At 36.6% G+C, this 24,454-nt stretch overlaps 1 protein-coding gene across 1 annotated transcript; it reads right to left on the reverse strand.

Moving 5' to 3' along the window:
• Nucleotides 1-105: 105 nt before the first annotated feature.
• Nucleotides 106-23,404, reverse strand: LOC110452162 (probable inactive 1-aminocyclopropane-1-carboxylate synthase-like protein 2). The gene is made up of 14 exons (XM_021500527.1): nucleotides 23,320-23,404; nucleotides 20,814-20,917; nucleotides 18,373-18,432; nucleotides 15,532-15,608; nucleotides 6,330-6,399; nucleotides 5,848-5,914; nucleotides 5,426-5,520; nucleotides 4,619-4,693; nucleotides 4,080-4,180; nucleotides 3,829-3,958; nucleotides 3,161-3,302; nucleotides 2,746-2,891; nucleotides 1,917-2,070; nucleotides 106-486 (listed from the first exon to the last, which is right to left on the reverse strand). The coding sequence occupies exons 2-14, from the start codon at nucleotides 20,913-20,915 to the stop codon at nucleotides 407-409; spliced, it is 1,299 nt and encodes a 432-aa protein (XP_021356202.1). The 5' UTR covers nucleotides 20,916-20,917; nucleotides 23,320-23,404; the 3' UTR covers nucleotides 106-406.
• Between the last annotated feature and the right edge of the window lie 1,050 nt (nucleotides 23,405-24,454).

Consider the following 24,454-nt stretch of genomic DNA (forward strand, 5'->3'; position numbering starts at 1 on the left):
GCTGTGGATAGAGACGATGGAGACGTCTTGATTACTATAGCGCGTATGAGCTATTTTCCCCTTGGTAGGTAAGTATACGGACATACAAAAGACATATGATGAAAAGAATCTTTTATTTCAATTTTAAATGTCAATCAATTTCAGATTCACTGTATGACGTCCTTTATAATATAAAACAATCCGCTTATTCGCTAAAATGAATTGGTTAGAAAAACTCCAGTCATCAGCGAACAATCATGTACGATTGTCTGAAAATAAACCGTTATTTGTTTGTTATTCATTGGAATATCTACAAATGTTAACAACAACACAAAATGTTGTCTCACCATATGTCTCACTAATGTGTATTACCCATTTATTAAAAACGTTGAGCGAATACACATTTGATTTTGCTGCAATGTTCCTTTTACGACTGAAACTGTTTAAGACGCTCAAAGCTGTCTTCCTTTCGTATTGCTGTTAAAACTGCAACGAAACGCCGAATCCCTGTAAATATAATTGAACAGAACAGTTATGTTATTTCAATGTACTAATATCGATATTTACTGTCTGTACAACAAAAACATTTCGGTCATATCCACTTACATACATGACGCACAGGTAGTAATATGTTACGGACAGTCGAAACCTTTATAACATAATTTATTTTCAATATTGAAGCATTTTATCGTTTATCGTTATCATTGAATATTTTGTTCATCTATCTATTATCGTACTATATGCACTTATTTTATAATTGTATTACTCTCTTGCTTTCATTTCTTTTTTTCTTTTTAAAGGATGAAGAATAATGTTCTATCTAATGAAGAAGAAAACATATAGGTTTAAATGACGTCGATATAATACGTATGTATTAGATTCAAGGGCAAATGTAGGAGCACGTGAAAACACAGAATTAAATTACCACCATGTACGTTAAAGTAGCATTTCCCCATCTTAATTCTCTAAAATTAATTGGTGAGAAAAACTCCAGTCATTACCGAACAATCATGTACGATTGTCTGAAAATAAGCCGTTATTTGTTTGTTATTCATTGGAATATCTTCAACATGTAAACAACAACACAAACTGTTGTTATATGCAAATAGAGAAGTGATGTGTAGCTTTGAAAGGCCAAACATGGGTTTAAGCATAAAACTTAAATAAAACATAAATAGTATTGTGTTATGAAAAAATTCCCCTTTTCAAAAATAGGTACAGTTTAACACCGTCACTTTATAACGCTGTAAATCCTATTCCCGGAGTTCAGTGTGGGGTTACTCCTTTCTTTGCTAATGAAGTTTTGCATTAATAATCGGCCCCGTAAGGGCTCCAATATTATTCATGGCACAAAAACAAATAATCTCTCGACATATTTTTATATAAATACAGATAATTCTCAGTTAAAAACTTACCTAAATATCAATATTTAAAGGCGTATGTATTCAGATTTATATTGTCATAATTTAGAGGGTTTGGTATAAATGTCATTTTGATGGTGTAACAGCTGTTGAACATAACATAACATATTGAACAATGTGGTATGAATGACATTTTCAAGTTTCAATTTATTCCTATATGCTTGTTTGTTTCGATATTGAATGAACCATATCAGCCTAACTGACGACAACATGTTCAGGACTACTCTAAGTATCCTATTCCCCCACGTTTTAAGACAAGCGGAGGGATTATCAAGTCTCAAATCTTTTTTCTATTATTTTTATAAGAAAAGGGGAACAGTCTACTACTTATGTAAGACTGCAGTAGCCAATAGTTAATGTTCTTGTTTCTTTATATTTTCTCTATGATGACGATCATGAGAAAAGCTATTCAGACTAAACGGTAATTTAATAGCCATAATAATATTGTATTGCATATCTAATCAGACCTATCAGTTTTGTTAACGTTCAAGAGCCTAATTGTATTTAAACGTTTACCTTCCTCGACATCTCGTTTTGGATAAGTATAAGTTAGTCGAAACCAGCCTGGTATCGGACAAAGCAATTCGGTCCCGGGGCAAATGTAGAGACCAGTATCCATAAACTTGTTGAACAGTTTGATTTCCTCTTCTTTTGTTCGTTCATTTAAAAACTGGCAAGAACAATGCTATATAAATAACATATACTATATTTCAATAATCAATATTGACAGTTTAACAGTCATTGTTTAATGAGGCACAACATTCCTTGAAATTAGAAAACGTGCTACATTATGTAAAAATACCAATCGGATATCACACGTAAAGAATGTGGCATAATTCACTCGAGCCTTCTGGTTTCTTTTTTCCCCGAAATGTTGATTAGCCTATCTTACATATCGCACTTGTGTGTACGTTTGATCTCACAATGGGGCAAACGATTGTTAAATCGCACAGTTGTGCGGACGATGTGCGCACGACGATGTATGCACGGTGTGAGCACGGCAATATCAGTGCCTTTTGTGATCACATGACTGTAGGTTTTAAATTGAAAGTAACCAGTACCCCTATTCTTTGAGATTGATATTATCAATTCTGTTTTGAACAGAAGTCGAGACCAACTTTTGGATTTCATCTTTTTGGTCCCCAAGAACATCAATGATACCTAGATGGACAAAATAGCTGCATGGTTCAGTCTAATTCCAGTCGTGACATGCCTGTCCATTGTTAATTTGAATTGATGTGCGTTCATCTAACGACGCTTCCACTTTTCGGTTCGGACTCTATGGTCTACGCACCAATGTTTACGAACCCCTTCTTATCAAATATAATAACATTAAGTTGATTACCTGAGACAAATCCATCCAGAAAAAGATCACGTTTTCACAGCTGTATGATGTAGGTATTTTGAAGTCATCCAACACATCTTTAACAAGTTTATGATTCTCTTTTGCTCTGGTGTAATAGGTAGGGAAGTAAGTCTTGTCAATCCATTCTGGAACATAGGTATTTAATCATGACTGATCAACCAGTCGAGTATGCAAAACCATTACAGTAAAATCGCAGTAGAATCATTAATCTAATGAAATAATGAAATAACTATAAGATATAACTAGCAAACGTTTAAACAACGCCTGCAATCAAGTTATTATTACTGGGTGAAATTATTAACGTACAGATATGTTTTACGTTTCCGTGTGTATTTTTTTTATTGTATGTAGTTCTAATTCGTTTTATTCCCTACACGTGTTGAATATCGAATACCTGTGTCGGACAGAATGTCATTGATCAACAATTGTGTAGGGGCAGGAATGGAACAAAACGTTGCCATCTTCTGCAGGTAGTTGATGACCCTCACATCATGAGAATATACAACACCACATCGAAATCCAGATAAACCAAAATCCTGCAAAACAATAAACTTTGTGACCTGGTAGTTGCAACTTCGTATTTGCTGTTTATCTCGATTCTGAAAAATAAGGCGGTTTAGAACTGTAAATCAATTCGGAGATTTTAAACGATCAAAAACTGAGATCAACGATACTCGTCTTCTGCATCATTTATCAATAATATACAACATTTGATATAGCACCATATTTAGCTAGAATAAACCACTCTTAAGCGCTTAACAGTACATAGATATACAATTAGTACAATTATCATTTACATTAATCGATACAACTTTGAGGAATTCGCAGGAACTGCCTTATCAGGCGCTAACTACTTGTCCTATGCCACCAGACTAATATCGCCCTATGTGTGTATGCCTGCATGTGCTGGAGATGTATTGTTTTCTGTTTGTAGTGGGACCGTGCATCATTTAAAGTGCCCCTCACTTGAATGCTACATCACATGTTCCGCAACATTCACCCCAGACCATTTTATACTCCACCTGACATGCTCGAGTTATTAGAGTTTTCTTAACTCGTTACCTTGCTTAAACCCCAAATGAAGTGAGTCTTGTCTGGGTCAGGAATTGTCATAGACAAGACACTTGTAAAACATCCTTGACCTTGTGTCGACAAAGCATAGATTTCATCAAATATGACGTGGAGATCCTCTCTGCAAATATACCAAATAAGGACTTTCAATTATTTGGTCAAAATTTAAAGGAAGATAATTATGAGAAATTGTCAGGGAAGCCAAGAAAGAAATGATGAAATAATAATTTGAAAATTATTACCGTTTGCAGAACTCCATCAAATCAGCAAGTTCTTGCTTCGTATAAACCTTACCCGTAGGGTTACTCGGACTTGTTAAGATCACTCCACGGACAGTTAAACCCTACAACATATCAGAAGTAGGAGTATATCAAATTATATAATTATAACATATTTAATTTTGATGAAAGATTATGGTAGATAATGACTACATATTAATAAAAAGTATTCTGATGGTTTATTGTCACGCATCACACTAATAGTATTACTTCAAATAGCTTTGCAATATATTATGATGTTGATCAATGTTGACAGTTTTGTGAATATTTTGTTTGCACCACCTTTTTTATTATAAGCCCATGTAACTGTAAAGAATTATTTCCGTTTTCTTTAAAACAAGTTGCTTAAAATTTAGAAGACGGGTTGGATAAAAAACGGTATTTCTACCTGACTCTTGAAATATCTGCCTTTTGAATTCAATATCGATGAACAGAATAGGACATAGTATAGTAATGCATTACATTTACAGATATTACGGTTTATTGTAACACTTCCAACTTACCCGTTGTTTTGCTTTTAGTAGATATGATTCCAAAACATCGCTGCGCATTTTACATGGATCATCCGATGATTCGTCCTAGAAAACACAGCCCATGACAAATATTATATGATGAAAAAGTACAACGTGTATAGACTTTTCAGCATTCAATATTGGTCTATAATATGAATCTTCTTTTCAAGTCGTTGCCCAGTTACGAAAAAATGAATTTTAGATTGCCGAGTGCATACGTTGTTACTGTATGACAACAAGCTACATCCGTTAGTTACAATCTAACAGTAGAACCCATGCTGGTTCGGGTAGGCATGCTGTATCCCACAGTATTATCGTAAGAGGCGACTTATGTGGGACCACTGCAGAACTGTGCGTAGTTTCTTCCTGGTCTTCTATTTAGGGGACATTGAAGCAATCAATGATAACCCCGCTGCATGTATATCGTAGAAGGCGACTAGTGTGGACCGCCCTGAAGAATCCTGGGTTTTCTCCTGTGACTTCTAAGAACGGGACAGGGAAGAGAGCAACATCGATCTGCTGCCCCCATTGCAAACACTTGGTATCTTTTTCGTTTCCTATCTTTCCTGTTTTCTTTCTGTTCTATCTACTTTCTGTTACAGACGGTGTCTCCCTAGACACCTGTCCTCATATGATCCTGGCTGTTGCTAGGAACTTAGAACCCAAACAAACAAACTCTAAGAATATTTGTTAGATCATCTGAGTAATAAACCAAGCAGAGCAAATGTCCTGTTCAAAATTGCCATAATTCCGAATATAACAGTGTATGTTCCAAACAACATCAAAATGTAGACTTACATCAAACATTGGGACCTCGTAGATATCTACTCCACCTATGTCTAACATGTCGTATTTAAGTCTGGTGTACGCCGGGGTAGGGCACAGGAAAACATCTGTCAACAATTACATTAAATTAGTAATCTATATTGATGTAAATTCACACCATTCGTATCAGGTAATTATTTTCTAATAACTACCAGTTAGATTTATTATATTCTGCCTCTTTCATTGATCAAATAATCAATTGGCAGATCAAAAATATGAATTTCAAGAACTACTTGTCACAAATATATCCTTCAGAACTTGTTATCAAAATACACCACAGACTTTAAATAAGAATATGACTGGTTACATAATTAGGTAGTGCAGAACACTCCAAACGAAACAATAATGACAAATAGGAGATATAGAAAGGTGTGACATCCTGATGTTCGTCATACCTCCAACATCTGCCAGAGTGAACGCCAGTGCGTTTATGGTTGTTGCTACCCCACTCAACAGTATGATCTGAAATGATAATATGTAAGTTCTTAACTATGGGTAAAGGAAATCATGTGGCTGAGTTTAAGCTTATATCAGTTTATGAGCAATGCATTTAATAATCAAGAACACACTACAATAGTGTTGGTTTGCATAAGTGCTTTAATATCATTTATTGATGTTTAAATGCATGAGAGATTTCGTTAACGTTAAAAACAAAAATGGATAAAATTCAAATGGCAATATTGTGTTAGGTGCAAATACATTTGTTCATTTCTTTTACAATCAAATTACTATTCAACGTGACAGCATATTTGATATACATTAATTAATATATTATATTTGATATACATCATTTTTGTAATATACATTATGTATTTCGAATTTAATATAGTCACAAGTGGTCAAACATGTACTTACATCTGATCTTCACATGACTTACCTTTTCCTCTTGGATTTTCATCTTGCTTTTGAAACGATCCTCGATAAACTTGCTGAAGGTCTTTCTCACTCTTTAACATTATGAAAGAAAAATCCACATAACTACATTTAGCAACCGAAATAACAATTGAAAAACAACTAGAAAACTCGCAGATAACATTTGAGACAATGTGTTTGCGGCTTATTTCACTTTTCTCGATTCAACTAAACTGCAGTCATTATAGCACAAAAATCATCGGTAAGGCGGAATAGAAAGCAGAATAAAAAGTTACTATTGGGAAATACTATATCCACTGTTTGAAGATTTGTCAAAACAATAAATCTGCAGGTAGTCTGTCTGCGTTATTTTCATGTCAATTTGACGCGGGCAGTTTGAGCAATAGGCAATTGGATCTGACTATCACTGGTCATCTTTACAATGCTAAACACGTGACAAAGTTTGAATAATACTTTCCAATAGCACTCCAGTTTAATCATGTTCGTGGAAACTAAGCAACTAGTATGATAATCGAGGAGATAAACATTCTTAGAATACTATTCATCGCAGTTTTCGTCTAATGATAACCCTTTATCATTCGAAGATGGTAAGCTGATCATTTAAGATATATCATTTGGCCGTTTAAAATGGGGAAATTGAATACAAGAACTGTCACGCAAAATGCTTACAATTGTGTGTACATTAGTATTTCGTATATTTTAAATGTATCTACAAATTCATAACCAACATACATACTAAATGTATAAAAGCTACACTAATGATGGCATTTCATGTAAGGTAAAATAAACTGTCCAAATTAATCATTACTATGTCGTCTATATAATATATCAAGTACTGTATCATTGGTACTATAGGCGTGCAGTGTGCATCTGTAATATATACAATGTACAGTAGAGTTTCCCTAGTACCTAGTGTCGTGAACCTATATAGTTAATACGGTACAGTTATCCTAGTACCAGTGTCGTGTACGTCTATAGTCAATACGGTACAGTAACCCCAGTTCCAGTGTCGTGCATGTCTGTAGTATATACGGTACAGTTACCCTAGTAACAGTGTCGTGTATGTCTGTAGTATATACGGTACAGTTACCCTAGTTCCAGTGTCGTGTATGTCCGTAGTAAATACGGTACAGTAACCCTAGTTCCAGTGTCGTGCATGTCTGTAGTATATACGGTACAGTTACCCTAGTTCCAGTGTCGTGTATGTCCGTAGTAAATACGGTACAGTAACCCTAGTTCCAGTGTCGTGCATGTCTGTAGTATATACGGTACAGTTACCCTAGTAACAGTGTCGTGTATGTCTGTAGTATATACGGTACAGTTACCCTAGTAACAGTGTCGTGTATGTCTGTAGTATATACGGTACAGTTACCCTGGTATCAGTGTCGTGTATGTCTGTAGTATATACGGTACAGTTATCCTAGTAACAGTGTCGTGTATATCAGTAGTATATACGGTACAGTTACCCTGGTATCAGTATCGTGTATGTCTGTAGTATATACGGTACAGACATACACGACACTGTTACAAGGGTAACTGTACCCTATATACTACAGACATATACGGTACAGTTTTCCTAGTAACGGTGTTGTGTATGTCTATAATATATACGGTACAGTAACCCCAGTTCCAGTGTCGTGCATGTCTGTAGTATAGACGGTACAGTTACCCTAATAACATTGTCGTGTATTGTATGTCTGAAGTATGTACGGTACAGTTACCATGGTATCAGTGTCGTGTTTGTCTATAGTTAATACGGTACAGTTATTCTAGTAACAGTGTCTTGCATGTCTTTAGTATATACGGTACCGTTACCCTAGTAACAGGGTCGTGTATGTCTGTGGTATATACGGTACAGGTATATACGGTACAGGTATATACGGTACAGGTATATACGGTACAGACATACACGACCCTGTTACTAGGGTAACTGTAACGTATATACTACAGACCTACACGACACTGATAGCAGGGTAACTGTACCATATATACTATAGACATGCACGACACTGGAACTAGGGTTACTGTACCGTATTTACTACGGACATACACGACACTAATACCAGGGTAACTGCACCGCATATACTACAGACATAAACGACACTGTTACTAGGAAAACTGTACCGTATATGCTTCAGACATACACGACATGTACCGTATATACTAAAGACATACACGACACAGATACCAGGGTAACTTTACCGTATATACTACTGACATACACGACACTAGACATACACGACACAGATACCAGGGTAACTGTCCCGTATATACTACTGACATACACGACACTAATACCAGGGTAACTGCACCGTATATACTACATACATACACGACACTGGTACTAGGATAACTGTACCGAATATACTACAGACATAGACGACACTGTTACTATGGTAACTGTACCGTAGATACTACAGACATACACGATACTGTTACTAGCGTAACTGTGCCGTATATACTATAAACATACATGACTCTGGAACTAAGGTTACTGTACCGCATTAACTTTATACATACACGGCAATGTTGCTAGGGTAACTGTACTTATTGACTATAGACGTGTACAGTTACCCTGGGATCAGTGTCGTGTATGTGTCTGTAGTATATAGGGTACAGTTACCCTTGTAACATTGTCGTGTATGTCTGAAGGATATACGGTACAGTTTCCCTGGTATCAGTGTCGTGTTTGTCTATAGTCAATAAGTACAGTTACCCTAGTATCAGTGTTGTGTATGTGTGTAGTATATGCGGTACAGTTACCCTAATAACATTGTCGTGTATGTCTATTGTCAATACGATACAGTTATCCTAGTAACTGTGTCGTGCATGTCTATAGTATATACGGTACATGTCGTGTATGTCTGTGGTATATACGGTACAGTAACTCTTGTAACAGTGTCATGTACGTCTATAGTATATACGGAACAGTTATCCTAGTAACGGTGTCGTGTATGTCTTTAGTATATACGGTACCGTTATCCTAGTAACAGTGTTGTGTATGTGTGTAGTATATGCGGTACAGTTACCCTTGTAACATTGTCGTGTATGTCTGAAGCATATACGGTACAGTTATCCTATTAACAGTGTCGTGTATATGGCTGTAGTATATACGGTAAAGTTATCCTAGTAACTGTGTCGTGCATGTCTGTAGTATAGACGGTACAGTTACCCTAATAACATTGTCGTGTATGTCTGGAGTATATACGGTACATTTACCCTAGTAACAGAGTCGTGCATGTCTGTAGTATCTACGGTAAAGTTACCCTGGTATCGTAGTATATACGGTAGAGTTACCCTGGTATCGTAGTATATACGGTAGATTTACCCTAGTAACAGGGTCGTGTATGTCTGTATATACGGTACAGACATACACGATAATGATACCAGGGTAACTTTACCGTAGATACTACAGACATAAACGACACTGTTACTAGGGTTACTGTATCGTATATCCTTCAGACATACACGACAATGTTATTAGGGTAACTGTACCGTAGATACTACAGACATACGCGACACTGTTACTAGCGTAACTGTGCCGTATATACTACAGAAATACACGACACTGATCCCAGGGTAACTGTACCGTCTATACTATAAACATACATGGCTCTGGTACTAAGGTTACTGTATCGCATTGACTTTATACAAACACGGCACTGTTGCTAGGGTAACTGAACCTTATTGACTATAGACGTGTACGGCACTTGTACTAGGGTAGCTGTACCGTATATACCACAGACATACACGACACCGCTACTAGGATAACTGTACAGTATATACTACAGACACATACACGACACTGGTACTAGGATAACTGTTCCGTATATACTATAGACGTTCATGACACTGATACTAGGATAACTGTACAGTATATACTACAGACAAATACACGACACTGATGCCAGGGCAACTGTACCGTATATCCTTCAGACATACACGACAATGTTACAAGGGTAACTGTACCCTATATACTACAGACACATACACGACACTGATCCCAGGGTAACTGTACCATATATACTATAGACATGCACGACACTGGAACTAGGGTTACTGTATCGTATATACTACAGACCTACACGACACTGATAGCAGGGTAACTGTACCGCATATACTACAGACATAGACGACACTGTTACTAGGGCAACAGTACCGCATAGTCTATAGACGTACATGACACTGTTACAAGAGTTACTGTACCGTATATACAGACATACACGACATGTACCGTATATACTAAAGACATACACGACACAGATACCAGGGTAACTGTACACGTCTATAGTCAATAAGGTACAGTTACCCTAATAACATTGTCGTGTATGTCTATAGCAAATACGGTACAGTTATCATAGTAACAGTGTCGTATATGTCTATAACAAATACGGTACAGTTATCCGAGTAACAGAGTCGTGCATGTCTGTAGTATATACGTTACAGTTACCCTAGTGCAAGTGTCGTACACGTCTATAGTCAATAAGGTACAGTTACCCTAGCAACAGTGCCGTGTATGTATAAAGTCAATGCGGTACAGTAACCTTAGTACCAGAGTCATGTATGTTTATAGTATATACGGTACAGTAACTCTTGTAACAGTGTCATGTACGTCTATAGACTATGCGGTACTGTTGCCCTAGTAACAGTGTCGTGGATGTCTATGGTGTATACGATACAGTTACCCTAGTAACAGTGTCGTGTACGTCTATAGCAAATACGGTAAGTTACCCAAGAACCAGTGTCGTGTATGTATCAAGCATATACGGTACAGTTATCCTAGTATCAGTGTCATGTACGTCTATAGTATATACGGTACAGTTATCCTAGTAACAGTGTCGTGTTTGTCTATAGTATATACTGTACAGTTACCCTAGTAACAGTGTCGTGTATGTCTATAGCAAATACGGTAAGTTACCCAAGTACCAGTATCGTGTATGTATCAAGTATATACGATATAGTTATCCTAGTATCAGTGTCATGTACGTCTATAGTATATACGGTACAGTTATCCTAGTAACAGTGTCGTGTTTGTCTATAGTATATACTGTACAGTTACCCTAGTAACAGTGTCGTGTATGTCTATAGTATATACGGTACAGTTACCCTGGTATCAGTGTCGTGTTTGTCTATAGTATATACGGTACAGTTATCCTAGTATCAGTGTCATGTACGTCTATAGTATATATGGTACAGTTACCCTAGTAACAGTGTCGTGTACGTCTGTAGTATATACGGTAGAGTTATCCTAGTATCAGTGTCGTGTGTATATGTCTGTAGTATATACGGTACAGTTACCCTAGTAACAGTGTCGTGTACGTCTGTAGTATATACGGTAGAGTTATCCTAGTATCAGTGTCGTGTATGTCTATAGTCAATACGATACAGTTATCCTAGTAACAGTGTCGTATATGTCTGTAGTATATACGGTACAGTTACCCTAGTAACATTGTCGTGCATGTCTATAGTCAATACGATACAGTTATCCTAGTAACAGTGTCGTGTATGTCTATAGCAAATACGGTAAGTTACCCAGGTACCAGTGTCGTGTACGTCTATAGTCAATACGGTACATAGTAACAGTGTCGTATATGTCTATAGCAAATACGGGAAGTTACCCAAGTACCAGAGTCGTGTATGTATCAAGCATATACGGTACAGTTATCCTTGTATCAGTGCCGGATATGTCTATAGTATATACAGTACAGTTATCCTAGTAGCAGTGTCGTGTATGTATCAAGTATATACGGGACAGTTATCCTAGTATCAGTGTGATGTACGTCTATAGTATATATGGTACAGTTACCCTGGTATCAGTGTCGTGTTTGTCTATAGTATATATGGTACAGTTACCCTAGTATCAGTGTCATGTACGTCTATAATATATACGGTACAGTAACCCTAGTAACATTGTCGTAGTATATACGGTACAGTAATCCTAGTATCAGTGCCGTATATGTCTATAGTATATACGGTACAGTTATCCTAGTATCAGTGTGATGTACGTCTATAGTATATACGGTATAGTTATCCTAGTATCAGTGTCGTGTATGTCTATAGTATATACGGTACAGTTATCCTAGTATCAGTGTCATGTACGTCTATAGTATATACGGTACAGTTACCCTAGTAACAGTGTCGTGTACGTCTGTAGTATATACGGTACAGTTATCCTAGTAACGGTGTCGTGTATGTCTATAGTCAATACGATACAGTTATCCTAGTAACAGTGTCGTATATGTCTGTAGTATATACGGTACAGTTACCCTAATAACATTGTCGTGTATGTCTATTGTCAATACGATACAGTTATCCTAGTAACAGTGTCGTGTATGTCTATAGTATATACGGTACAGTTACCCTGGTATCAGTGTCGTATATGTCTATAGCAAATACGGTACAGTTACCCTAGTAACAGTGTCGTGTATGTCTATAATATATACGGTACAGTTACCTGGTATCAGTGTCGTATATGTCTATAGTCAATACGGTACAGTTATCCTAGTATCAGTGCCGTATATGTCTATAGTATATACGGTACAGTTATCCTAGTAACAGTGTCGTGTATGTCTATAGTCAATACGGTACAGTTATCCTAGTATCAGTGCCATATATGTCTATAGTATATACGGTACAGTTATCCTAGTATCAGTGTCATGTACGTCTATAGTATATACGGTACAGTTACCCTAGTAACAGTGTCGTGTATGTCTATAATATATACGGTACAGTTACCCTAGTATCAGTGTCGTGTATGTCTATAGTCAATACGGTACAGTTATCCTAGTAACAGTGTCGTATATGTCTATTGCAAATACGGTACAGTTACCCTGGTATCAGTGTCATATACGTCTATAATATATACGGTACAGTTACCCTAGTATCAGTGTCGTGTATGTCTATAGTCAATACGGTACAGTTACCCTAGTAACAGTGTCGTATATGTCTATAGCAAATACGGTACAGTTACCCTGGTATCAGTGTCATGTACGTCTATAATATATACGGTACAGTTACCCTAGTATCAGTGTAATGTACGTCTATAGTATATACGTTACAGTTACCCTAGTAACAGTGTCGTGTATGTCTATAATATATACGGTACAGTTACCCTAGTAACAGTGTCGTGTTTGTCTATAGTATATACGGTACAGTTATCCTAGTAACAGTGTCGTGTATGTCTATAATATATACGGTACAGTTACCCTAGTAACAGTGTCGTGTTTGTCTATAGTATATACGGTACAGTTATCCTAGTATCAGTGTCGTATATGTCTATAGTATATACGGTACAGTTACCCTGGTATCAGTGTCGTATATGTCTATAGCAAATACGGTACAGTTACCCTAGTAACAGTGTCGTGTTTGTCTATAGTCAATACGGTACAGTTATCCTAGTATCAGTGTCGTATATGTCTATAGTATATATGGTACAGTTACCCTGGTATCAGTGTCGTATATGTCTATAGTATATACGGTACAGTTACCCTAGTAACAGTGTCGTGTTTGTCTATAGTCAATACGGTACAGTTACCCTGGTATCTGTGTCGTATATGTCTATAGTATATATTGTACTGTTTCACAAGTACATGTGTCGTGCACGTCTATATTCTATACAGAACAACAGTCAAATGTACCTGATAATTAGTGATGTGAACGGCTTTAGTATATACAGAACAGTTCCTTATTACACTGTACCAGTGTCGTTCGCGTGTATAGTAGCATGTACAATGATCAGTACATTTGTCCTAGTATCAGTATCGTGTAAGAAGACCAGTTACTCTAGTCCCAGTTTTGTGTGTTCAGAACAGTTTCCCAAATACCAGTGTTGTGTAAACAGAGCAGTTTCCCTAGTACCAGTATCGTGGAAGAAGAACAGTTACCATAGTGGCAGTGTTGTGTAAGCCGACCAATTACCCTAGTACTAGTGTTGTGTAAGCACAGCAGTTACCCTAGTACCAGTGTTGTGTAAGCAGAGCAGTTACCCTAGTTCCAGTGTTGTGTAAGCAGAGCAGTTTCCCTAGTACCAGTATCCTGTAAGAAGAACAGTTACCATAGTGTCAGTGTTGTGTAAGCAGACCAATTACCCTAGTACCAGTGTTGTGTGAGCAGAGCAGTTACCCTAGTACCAGTGTTGTGTAAGCAGAGCAGTCACCCTAGTACCAGTGTTGTGTACACAGAGCAGTTTCCCTAGTACCAGTATCGTGTAAGAAGAACAGTTACCATAGTGTCAGTGTTGTGTAAGCAGACCAATTACCCTAGTACTAGTGTTGTGTAAGCAGACCAATTACCCTAGTACCAGTGTTGTGTAAGCAGAGCAGTCACCCTAGTACCAGTGTTGTGTACCCAGAGCAGTTTCCCTAGTACCAGTATCGTGTAAGAAGAACAGTTACCATAGTGGCGGTGTTGTGTAAGCAGACCAATTACCCTAGTACTAGTATCGTGTAAGCAGAGCAGTTACCCTAGTACCGGTGTTGTGTAAGCAGTTCAGTTACCCTAGTACCAGTGTTGTGTAAGCAGACCAGTTACCTTAGTACCAGTGTTGTGTAAACAGACCAGTTACCCTAGTACCAGTGTTGTGTAAGCAGAGCAGTTACCCTAGTACCAGTGTTGTGTAAGCAGAGCAGTTACCCTAGTGCCAGTATCGTGTAGGCAGAGCAGTTACCTTAGTACCAGTGTTGTGTGATCAGAGCAGTTACCCTAGTACCAGTGTTGTGTAAGCAGATCAGTTACCCTAGTACCAGTGTTGTGTAAGCAGAGCAGTTACCCTAGTAACAGTATCGTGTAAGCAGAGCAGTTACCCTATATATGTACCAGTATCGTGTAAGCAGAGCAGTTACCCTAGTACCAGTGTTGTGTAAGCAGAACAGTTACCCTAGTACAAGTGTTGTGTAAACAGAGCAGTTTACCTAGCCGCAGTGTTGTTTACGTCTTTATTTTAAACGGTACAGTTACCCTAGTGGTAGTGTTGTGTACGTCTTTACTTTAAACTATAGAGTTACCCTAGTACCAGTGTTTTGTGTGTCTAAAGTATACTACAATGTAGTATATATACAATGCACTGTTCATTTATCCTAGTACAAGTGTCGTATACGTCAATAGTATATTGATCAAGTGTGGATTCTGTTTTATAAATACATTACGTTCTGATTAAATACATTTTCATTTTTTTAACTTGAATAGAAACACATATTTTATTAACCAACCGGCTCATTCCATGGTACTCGTAATAGTAGAGGATGTCCGCAGTGACATGGTCGGCTGACTCCGATATCTCAGTGATCTAAAACAATCCAATGAAATGCTATCCTTGTTTTTAAGTCAATCCTCAAACATGTTTTGCATATTTTCCCTGTCTCGTTATTGAACGATTCGGGAATATTTGAACTGTCGTGGCTGCATAAATCAATATCTCTTAGTGCTTTGATGTTTAGCTCACCTGTCTGAAGGGCAAATAAGCTTATGCCATGGTGCGACGTCTGTCGTTCGTCGTCCATCCGTCACCTTTACATTTAAAACGCTTCTAGTCCTGAACGACTCAGTGGATTTTAAAGAGGATTCCATTTTGGTATAAAGGGAGGTTGTGGCTCCATGGGGTTAGAAAGATGTGGCCGTAATAGAGGAAATTGAGGTAAACCTTTAAAATTCTCCTCCTGTACAAATGGAGGGTTTTTTACCAATTCTGTTTTGACATCTTTGAAGGGGATTTCAATTTTGTATAACCGGAGGGTGTGACTCCTCTGGGTGCAAAAGGCGGGGCCCATTAGGAGGATTAGAACCAAATTTGGTATGGAGCATCCTTTAACGATTGGTATGACGCCCTCGGGGCTGAGGGACAGTGCCAAAAGGGGTTATTTTACCATATTGCTTAAAACGACTTCTTTTCTGGACTTATCAACAATATTTGGTCTGGAGCATTCTTCAGTGGTTGATGATTCGAATTGTACCAGTTGGACTGACCTCTAGGTCTGATGAGCGGGGCAAAAAATCCAGACTTTTTTACTTGGGCTTTGTCGAGACCCCCACCCTATCACCATGTAAACATTTGCTGAGAAACACAATCATGAAATAACAATTACTATTGGGATCTGAACCCACCCCTAGGGACTTGATTTCTGAGCAATAACTTTAAACTGTTGATATACATGTACCCACTCTATAACCATATGTACCATTGCTGGACATCAAGAGATGAACTCAATCAAGATATCAGTATTGACCATAGAGACTGGCCTTACCCATAGTGACTTTATATCACTTCAGATCCCTTCCTCATAACCATATATACATTTGATATGCATAAGAGATGAATACAGTCATGATAATATAATTGATCGATTGGTCTGGTCCCATCCCTTGGAACTTTATTCCTGAGCTTTAACTTTTAATAGTTGTGATCCCCACGCCATTACAATTTGTCACCTTTCTAACTTGTAACACTCTTTCTGATTGGATGTCTTGCCGGGGTCTATATTTCTATAGACCCAGCTCTGCGCCGGGGTCTATAAAAGCACGTGCGAGGGGAAATCACACAAACTACAAGTTTTCTTCATAGCAACAAAGATGGCGTCCGACACACACAAGCGTTCGAAGTTTACAGATCATTCACAGGATGAAATAGCCTACAGGCAATCTAAAACGACAACAAATTCAACTAAACACATTGATGGGGCCTCCAGGGTGCTTATTGCAAAGATGGTTTTGTTTTGTCCACAATATTACTGAAAAGATGTCCGGTATGGGCTACTTTGTTAGTAGTCAAGTAAGGTGACAGTACCCAAATCGGATCACCTTTTGCAAAAATACTTATAAATCGATAAATGTGTCAACAAATCAGTTATAACAATGATGTAGCCTTATACTAGATAGCCATGCAATATGTTTTGTCTACAGATGGTTAGTTTTTAAGTTCAAATAACACCAGATAACGTAATTCAAACTCAAATTTCAGTGTTTTGTTTTAAAAAATGGCGCGTGCGACGACTATACATTCTGCTTTGGACTATAGGAATAAATTCACACTATAGAAATCCTTGTTTTTCATATAAATTCTAAAGGTCATCATAACATGTTAATATGCTGACAACAAATATTAATTTGAAGTGTAAGATACTGCAAAATTCAAGCCTTGATCCGATACGGATGCTGACATTCGCAAAAAAATGGAAATGGTGATTGGTGACTTCAGAGCGTTCTATAAATGTCTCCAGTGAACCTCGGTGCTAATTAAGTTTGTAAGAACATCCATCGATATTCTTCTTTTGATACAACCATAGCTTAATATATTTCCTCCTCAGATTTTTTAATGAATGAATAAAAGGATGGTTTGGTGATACGTTTTGGGTACTGTCACCGTACAACTGAAACTCACAAAGTGACTTATAATTTTGCAGGCAATAATGTAATAACAGATTGTCAGGGTGATACATTCGTTATCTCTGGGTTAGAAGTGGTCTACTGACTCATAGACCCATCCTAACCCAGAAATAACTAATAATATACCATTATTTGGCTTCAGGAGACCAACACAATCATGATATCAATATTGATTCTTAGGTTTGAACTTACTTTTTGGGCCATAAGTTTAAAATGTTTCTGATCCCCACCCAAAAACCATATAAATATTTGATAGGCATAAAGAGATACAAACGGTCGTAATTAATAATTGACCATGGGGTCTGGTTCCACATCTCCAGGGACTCACATATTAGGTCATAACTTTGAAATGGTTGAGATCCCCACCCTTTAACCATATCTTCCATTACTGGACATCAAGAGACGAACACAATTTTGCTATCAATATTGCCTTTTCGTTGGGTCCTAGGGACATAATTTCTGGGTTTTAACTTTGAATTGGTTGCGATCCTGAACTCATAGCCATATTTACCATTGTTGGGCATAAATATCAAGGTGAGCGATACAGGCCCTAAGAGCATCTAGTTGATAGTGTGTACATGTATGCAGTGATTAAGTAAACGTGAAGATAATGCAACAATCAATTATTTTTGGCATATGTTAATACTATTCTATTTATGACATAAACCTACCTTTTCTAGCCATATGTCTTCACATATCTTGTTCTCTGAAGTTCCGAGGTTGACGTATCCCTTCATACGAAAAATATCAGCTATATTGTTATATACAAAAATTATGTGCACGCATTGTACAAGTATAATGATGAACGGAATAATTAAGAACACTTTTTTGATTTGAACAAAATGCAACAAAAAGATACACTAAACCGGGAAATTTTCGCTCAGTCAAATTTCGCCCTTCACCTATAAAATTCGTATTCGCCAAGTTTTAGTTCACCTGTTTAATAATGTTCACTGTAATAGTAACTTCGCCTTCTTTACGTAGGGCAAACAAGGCGATAATCAGACTGTGGCGAAAATGTCCACTTAACTGTAAATCCTCTAAATTAGGAAGCGTAAGCGTCTTTTACATGAACGTCGACAAAGACAGACACCTTATAATAAAGGTACTGTCAAATGCTGAAATCGGAAACGGGTGTAGTGATAACAAAACAACGAGGCAATTTATGAGCATAATGAAAAACATTTCAGCATATTTCCAATTGAGATCATGATAGCGAACTGGAACTTGTCCAGAGTCTTCATTAACTGGCATTCCTCGCAATCCTGTGTTATAAGTTAGCCCGTCCGGTCCCGATATCCATCATTGATATCATGATAGCGAACTGGAACTTGTCCAGAGTCTTCATTAACTGGCATTCCTCGCAATCTTGTGTTATAAGTTAGCCCGTCCGGTCCCGATATCCATCATTGATATTATGATAGCGAACTGGAACTTGTCCAGAGTCTTTATTAACTGGCATTCCTCGCAATCCTGTGTTATAAGTTAGCGCGTCGGGGCACGAGATCCATCATTGATATCATTATAGCGAACTGGAACTTGTCCAGAGTCTTTATTAACTGGCATTCCTCGCAATCCTGTGTTATAAGTTAGCCCGTCCGGTCCCGATATCCATCATTGATATTATGATAGCGAAGTGGAACTTGTCCAGAGTCTTCATTAACTGGCATTCCTCGCAATCTTGTGTTATAAGTTAGCCCGTCCGGTCCCGATATCCATCATTGATATTATGATAGCGAAGTGGAACTTGTCCAGAGTCTTCATTAACTGGCATTCCTCGGAATCCCGTGTTATAAGTTAGCCCGTCAGGTCTCGATATCCATCATTGAATTCATGATAGCGAACTGGAACTTGTCCAGAGTCTTTATTAACTGGCATTCTTCGCAATCCTGTGTTATAAGTTAGCCCGTCAGGTCTCGATATCCATCATTGAGATCATGATAACGAACTGGAACTTGTCCAGAGTCTTCATTAACTGGCATTCCTCGGAATCCTGTGTTATACGTTAGCCCGTCCGGTCTCGATATCATGTGAATTGCACGTGAGTTTCACGTGAAATTCACGTGAAAAATATTTGGCTGTGTAGTTTACGAGGGAAATATAAAGAGGGCTAAGATGTCAAAATGACGTTTAGGTCCTAGCTTTGTTGTTTTCAAAGATCATTTGTGTATATTAACTTTTGGTAATCGCAATACAGAAATACATATCAAATGGGAATTATAAGATTTCTTTTGCAATGCGAACAAATAAGTAAAACTAGAAACTGCCAGTTTAATACCATCTTATATACATGTAAATTCATGTAAAATTGACCTCTGTGATTGTACAGTCGTAAATATCTCTTCGCTCAGTATTAAAATACCAGGATCCCTTCTATAGGGAAAGATGTCCCTGAAAGTTTGCTGACTAAGCCTTCTTCTAGTTGTACATGTCAGTCCATAACAAGATGCACAGTTGTGGCGAGGGCCACTTAAATCTAATAACATTACAAAGATGCATGACGTGTAATGTAATGAAATATTATATTGCGAATTGTTTTCGAAATGATTCGGATAAAGTCAACGCTAAAATTGCTGCTTGTCATATTGTGGAATGCCATGCTCCTTTAGTTTCAGAACATGTTATGAGAAGCACTTTACAAGAAGCTTTGCTCTAATGAAGAAATGCTGAAACACGCTGAACTCAATAATGTCATTGAATACATGTTCGTTATAATTAAGATTTTGTAAAAATCATACCGGTTTTCACAAGTTGTATATGATACGCATACTATTCTTGAACAACTTCATGTATATTTACTTACTATAATTATTTGACCCTACCGCGATTACTTTATGTATTTTTATGCATATCGGTTTTTGGTTCCGACCTTGTCCTGGTGCAGGGACTTTTTTCCACGCAGGTAAATACACGTGTCATGCAATTCAAAAGTAGCAGATACAGTTAATTTTGATGTTTTCTTGTACTTATTTTCAAGCCAGACGCACTGTTCGCATTAACATACTGAAAAATGGGCGTGGTCATGAGTATTGTTGGTTATATAACTTTTAAAGAAACCTGTATTACGAACTACAATCTTCAATGGATTGAAATTACTAATCATCCTTGTTACCTGTGGATTGGTGGCTTCATCATAACTACTGGACATTGTTTTCAAGAAGTTGATCAAAAGGAAATCATTCTTTGAGGTTTCCTGTGCCCTTTTTGAAAGCATTTCTGAAATGTGAAGAATGAAATAATAAGAGTGAACCTTATCTTTCATGTTATAACTGATTGTGATCGGCCACAGAAAAACAACCTTTTTGCCCATTTTGTGGTATTTTGACCGCTTGATGAATTATTTCTGTTAAAACTAAGGCCCGTTTAATTTTTATTCAAGCAATTGCACAGCAAAGTGTAAAACAGCGAACAATCAATTTTGGAATAAGACGTTGTTTTGGGTGTGCAGACAACAGATCATAAGAACATACTATATAGTTTCAAAGCGGGACCGACAGGTGTACAGTTTAAAGCAAATTTATGTTATAACCGCCAGTACAAAGAACATACGCACACTCAACATCCTGACTAAGTTTACCAAGAACTACGTTCACTGTTTAAGAAAACATGTTAGTAAACCTCATATTTATGACAGCATGTGTACAAGGAGGGCAATATTCTCGCTATAGCCACTATTGACATTGTACTAAAGGATTGTGTTAGCAAGTTGTCATGACGTATGACTCTACAGCAAACTGAACGGTCAGAAATACGGCTTTAACAGTCCTTTTTTTTGGTAGTTCCCATACTTGTGAGTGCTCGATCTGTTTGCCGACAGGTAGAATGGTTAGGTAGGAGGACAAAACATTAGCAAAATATCCGCGTCGTTGCCTTTCGTTCAATGTTAGTCTGTGATCTCATATATTATTTAAAAAAAACACACATTTCTATAGTCAATACATTGGCTTGTTCATTTTATGTAAAATATAATTGAAGTAAAATAATCGTTAGCCTACTTAAATTATCATAATTATATGTAATACACAGTTTTGGTTATTTTTTATTTTCTTTAATATTCTAGTTTTTCAAATAAATGTCAACTTATTATTTTATGAAACGGGATTCTTTTCAAACAAGTTTGTGATAAAATGCAATGTATCACTTGCTTATTGCATTTATCAAATTTGATTGAAGACTAAATGCAAAATGGATGTATACACCGTATCTTAGTTGTACATCTGTTTTATTCCATATTGTATTTTCAGTATATATAATAAATCATATTAAGTATTAATAAAGAGTTTCATTGCGTCTACAAACCCCCATGAACTTACATTAAATGTATGTGCATGCTATAGCACACACAATGAATATATGTTATGTCTCACATATCTCACCTCAAATACTGAAAACTTGATTACCGATATGCCACACACCGACAAGACCATTGGCATCGTGTTACTTAGTATCTCATATCAATAATGCCCTGTGAAACAGACTAGATTTCTAGCGACCACTGGAATGATCGAAACATGCAAAAACTTAAATGCAATATAGTTTCATACTTGCCTTTCAGTGAAAATATGTTTACAATTCATAATGAGCTAATCTTTTTTCCGTTAGATATGTAAATAGTATATGCCAGATTTCGATATTTTCTGTTTCGTTCCACACACTTACATGAAGGACGGCTGATAGCATACTGTATGTACCTCAAGTAGTACTTTAACTCACCAAAATGGAAAAAAAGCTCTCTGAATAGTTATCTTTTCTCATAAGGCTTAATTGCAAGTTCTCTTTGTACATTCGGCTTCACAAAGGAAACTCGATTCCACTACACATTGCGATGCCCCCTGTATGATTTACTTCAACCCGATAATGCATTTTGACCTTACTGAAAAGTTGCTCCTATTTAAAGACGAAAATCTCTCTTTCGCACAAAATTATCAACTGTTCCCCTGGGTTCAACAATTTACTATAGTTTAAACACTTGTTAATGATTTACTTGTTACATGTCTTAAAATAGTATCATATATATGCAAATGAGGAATTTTGAAAATTCTTAATCATATATTTTGTGAATTTAAAGTGTTTAAATCTGAATTAGTAACTTTTTTTTTTTTTTAATTATTCATGAAATAATTTGTGAACTTGAATGATATAAATCTGATTTTGTGTCTATATGTGTTTAATCTACCTCCCCTTCTCATATACAATGTTTTGTAGATTTACGTTGATTCAGCATTGATATTTGTCTTATATAATAAGTACTCAAACCAGATGAAAAATCTTTTAACAACGTGATGTTAACATGCTGTACCCCTCAATTTCATTTGAAGGAAGTGACTTGATATAAAATCTAGGCTTCTTTCCATATCTTGTTTAAATTGTTTGTAAATTTGAGTGCACCCCAATCTTTAAGTAGGCTAGTCATAAGCGTAAATATCTTTCATCGCTGAAAATAGAAATCAGGTGTTTTGAAACAAGCACTCTTACAAAATAAATTAATACAAATTTCAATATTAAAATTTCAGCTATCATTTCTTAGATGAGCTATTGAAATAGAAAAGCGTTATTTAGTTATGATTAGCCATGGGATATGTTTGATGTATTATTTGTAAAGACAATCTATATTTTACCTGCAATAACTTTAACTGGTATCCAACAAACAGCTCAGGGTAATAACACCAGAGGCGTTTCAAGATACAGATTACTTGTGGATATATCTACTTTTATGGATCAAAGATTACATATTGTCGTGCTGCCTAACGTTTAAATTGAATGCTACTGAAGTATTCATACTCATGCACATTATTGCAAAACAGACTTGTTGCAACAACGCGTAAAACCACATGTTCTAACTAGTGACACCTTATCTGTGTTCTTAAATTGTTTTAATATAAACCGTTTTCTGCATTACCCGGACCTAAGTAAAAACCGAATCCTTTAATAATGAATGCACTCATCATTTACTCCTATTGAAGCCATTTCACGGCTCTGTCAAACATCATTATTACATTGAAAGAAAAAACAAACTGTTTTGTGTTCACCTAAAAAAAATATTCTTATTTGTCGTTGTAGCACTAAACAATTCAAATTATTAACAAAACAAAAATCACAGATTTACAATCTCTATTTGAATTCATCTCCATGGTAAATTAGGCGGATCATTCTGATCGTGATTTTTATAGGATTTGTTATCAAATCATGATATTAACATATTAAATGATAATGTTTTGGACATTCACCTGATAAAAGAAACTTCTTGATATCCGAATATTTAGCCGATTTTGTTTTCTTATTGCTTCATGCGTAAGAGTTCGTTGAAGTGGTTCGTTAATTTTGATGCGTCAATCTAACGGCTTCAAAATGCAGCCAATAACAAGTATATTCATGCACACACGTTACCTCTGACATCTATCGTCTGACACTGTTTTCGCATACATTACAATTAATTTGCAAGTATAACTAGTTCGGTGAATGTTATTGCATGTAGCTTCGGTCATCATATCCAACCAAATATTTAAATATTGTCATCCCTAAACTCAACAGTTTGATCCTGTATGTGTATACTATTAAATGCCTATGACATTATGTTATATCAAGAAGATGATTTTTCTTCTTGAATACATGTTATAGATGCATATTGTATACACGTATCTATCAAAATTAATACATGTGACATTTTGAAATAGAATGCTTTGTCCCATATAGACAGTGCAGACAAAATGATTCAAACCTTTTTTCGGGTAATCTGTTTCTTTAACAAGACAC

Source organism: Mizuhopecten yessoensis, unplaced genomic scaffold, assembly GCF_002113885.1.
Source record: "Mizuhopecten yessoensis strain PY_sf001 unplaced genomic scaffold, ASM211388v2 scaffold717, whole genome shotgun sequence".
Taxonomy (NCBI): domain Eukaryota; kingdom Metazoa; phylum Mollusca; class Bivalvia; order Pectinida; family Pectinidae; genus Mizuhopecten; species Mizuhopecten yessoensis.

Bases quoted from the DNA above. Each gene is read 5' to 3' on its own strand.
- LOC110452162 (XM_021500527.1), bottom strand. From the start codon at position 20,915: ATGCTTTCAAAAAGGGCACAGGAAACCTCAAAGAATGATTTCCTTTTG. The intron at 18,433-20,813 runs GTAACAAGGATG...TTTCGTATGAAG, and splicing joins ATGAAGCCACCAATCCACAG to GGATACGTCAACCTCGGAAC. The intron at 2,071-2,745 runs GTAATCAACTTA...TGTTCTTGCCAG, and splicing joins TCTGGATGGATTTGTCTCAG to TTTTTAAATGAACGAACAAA.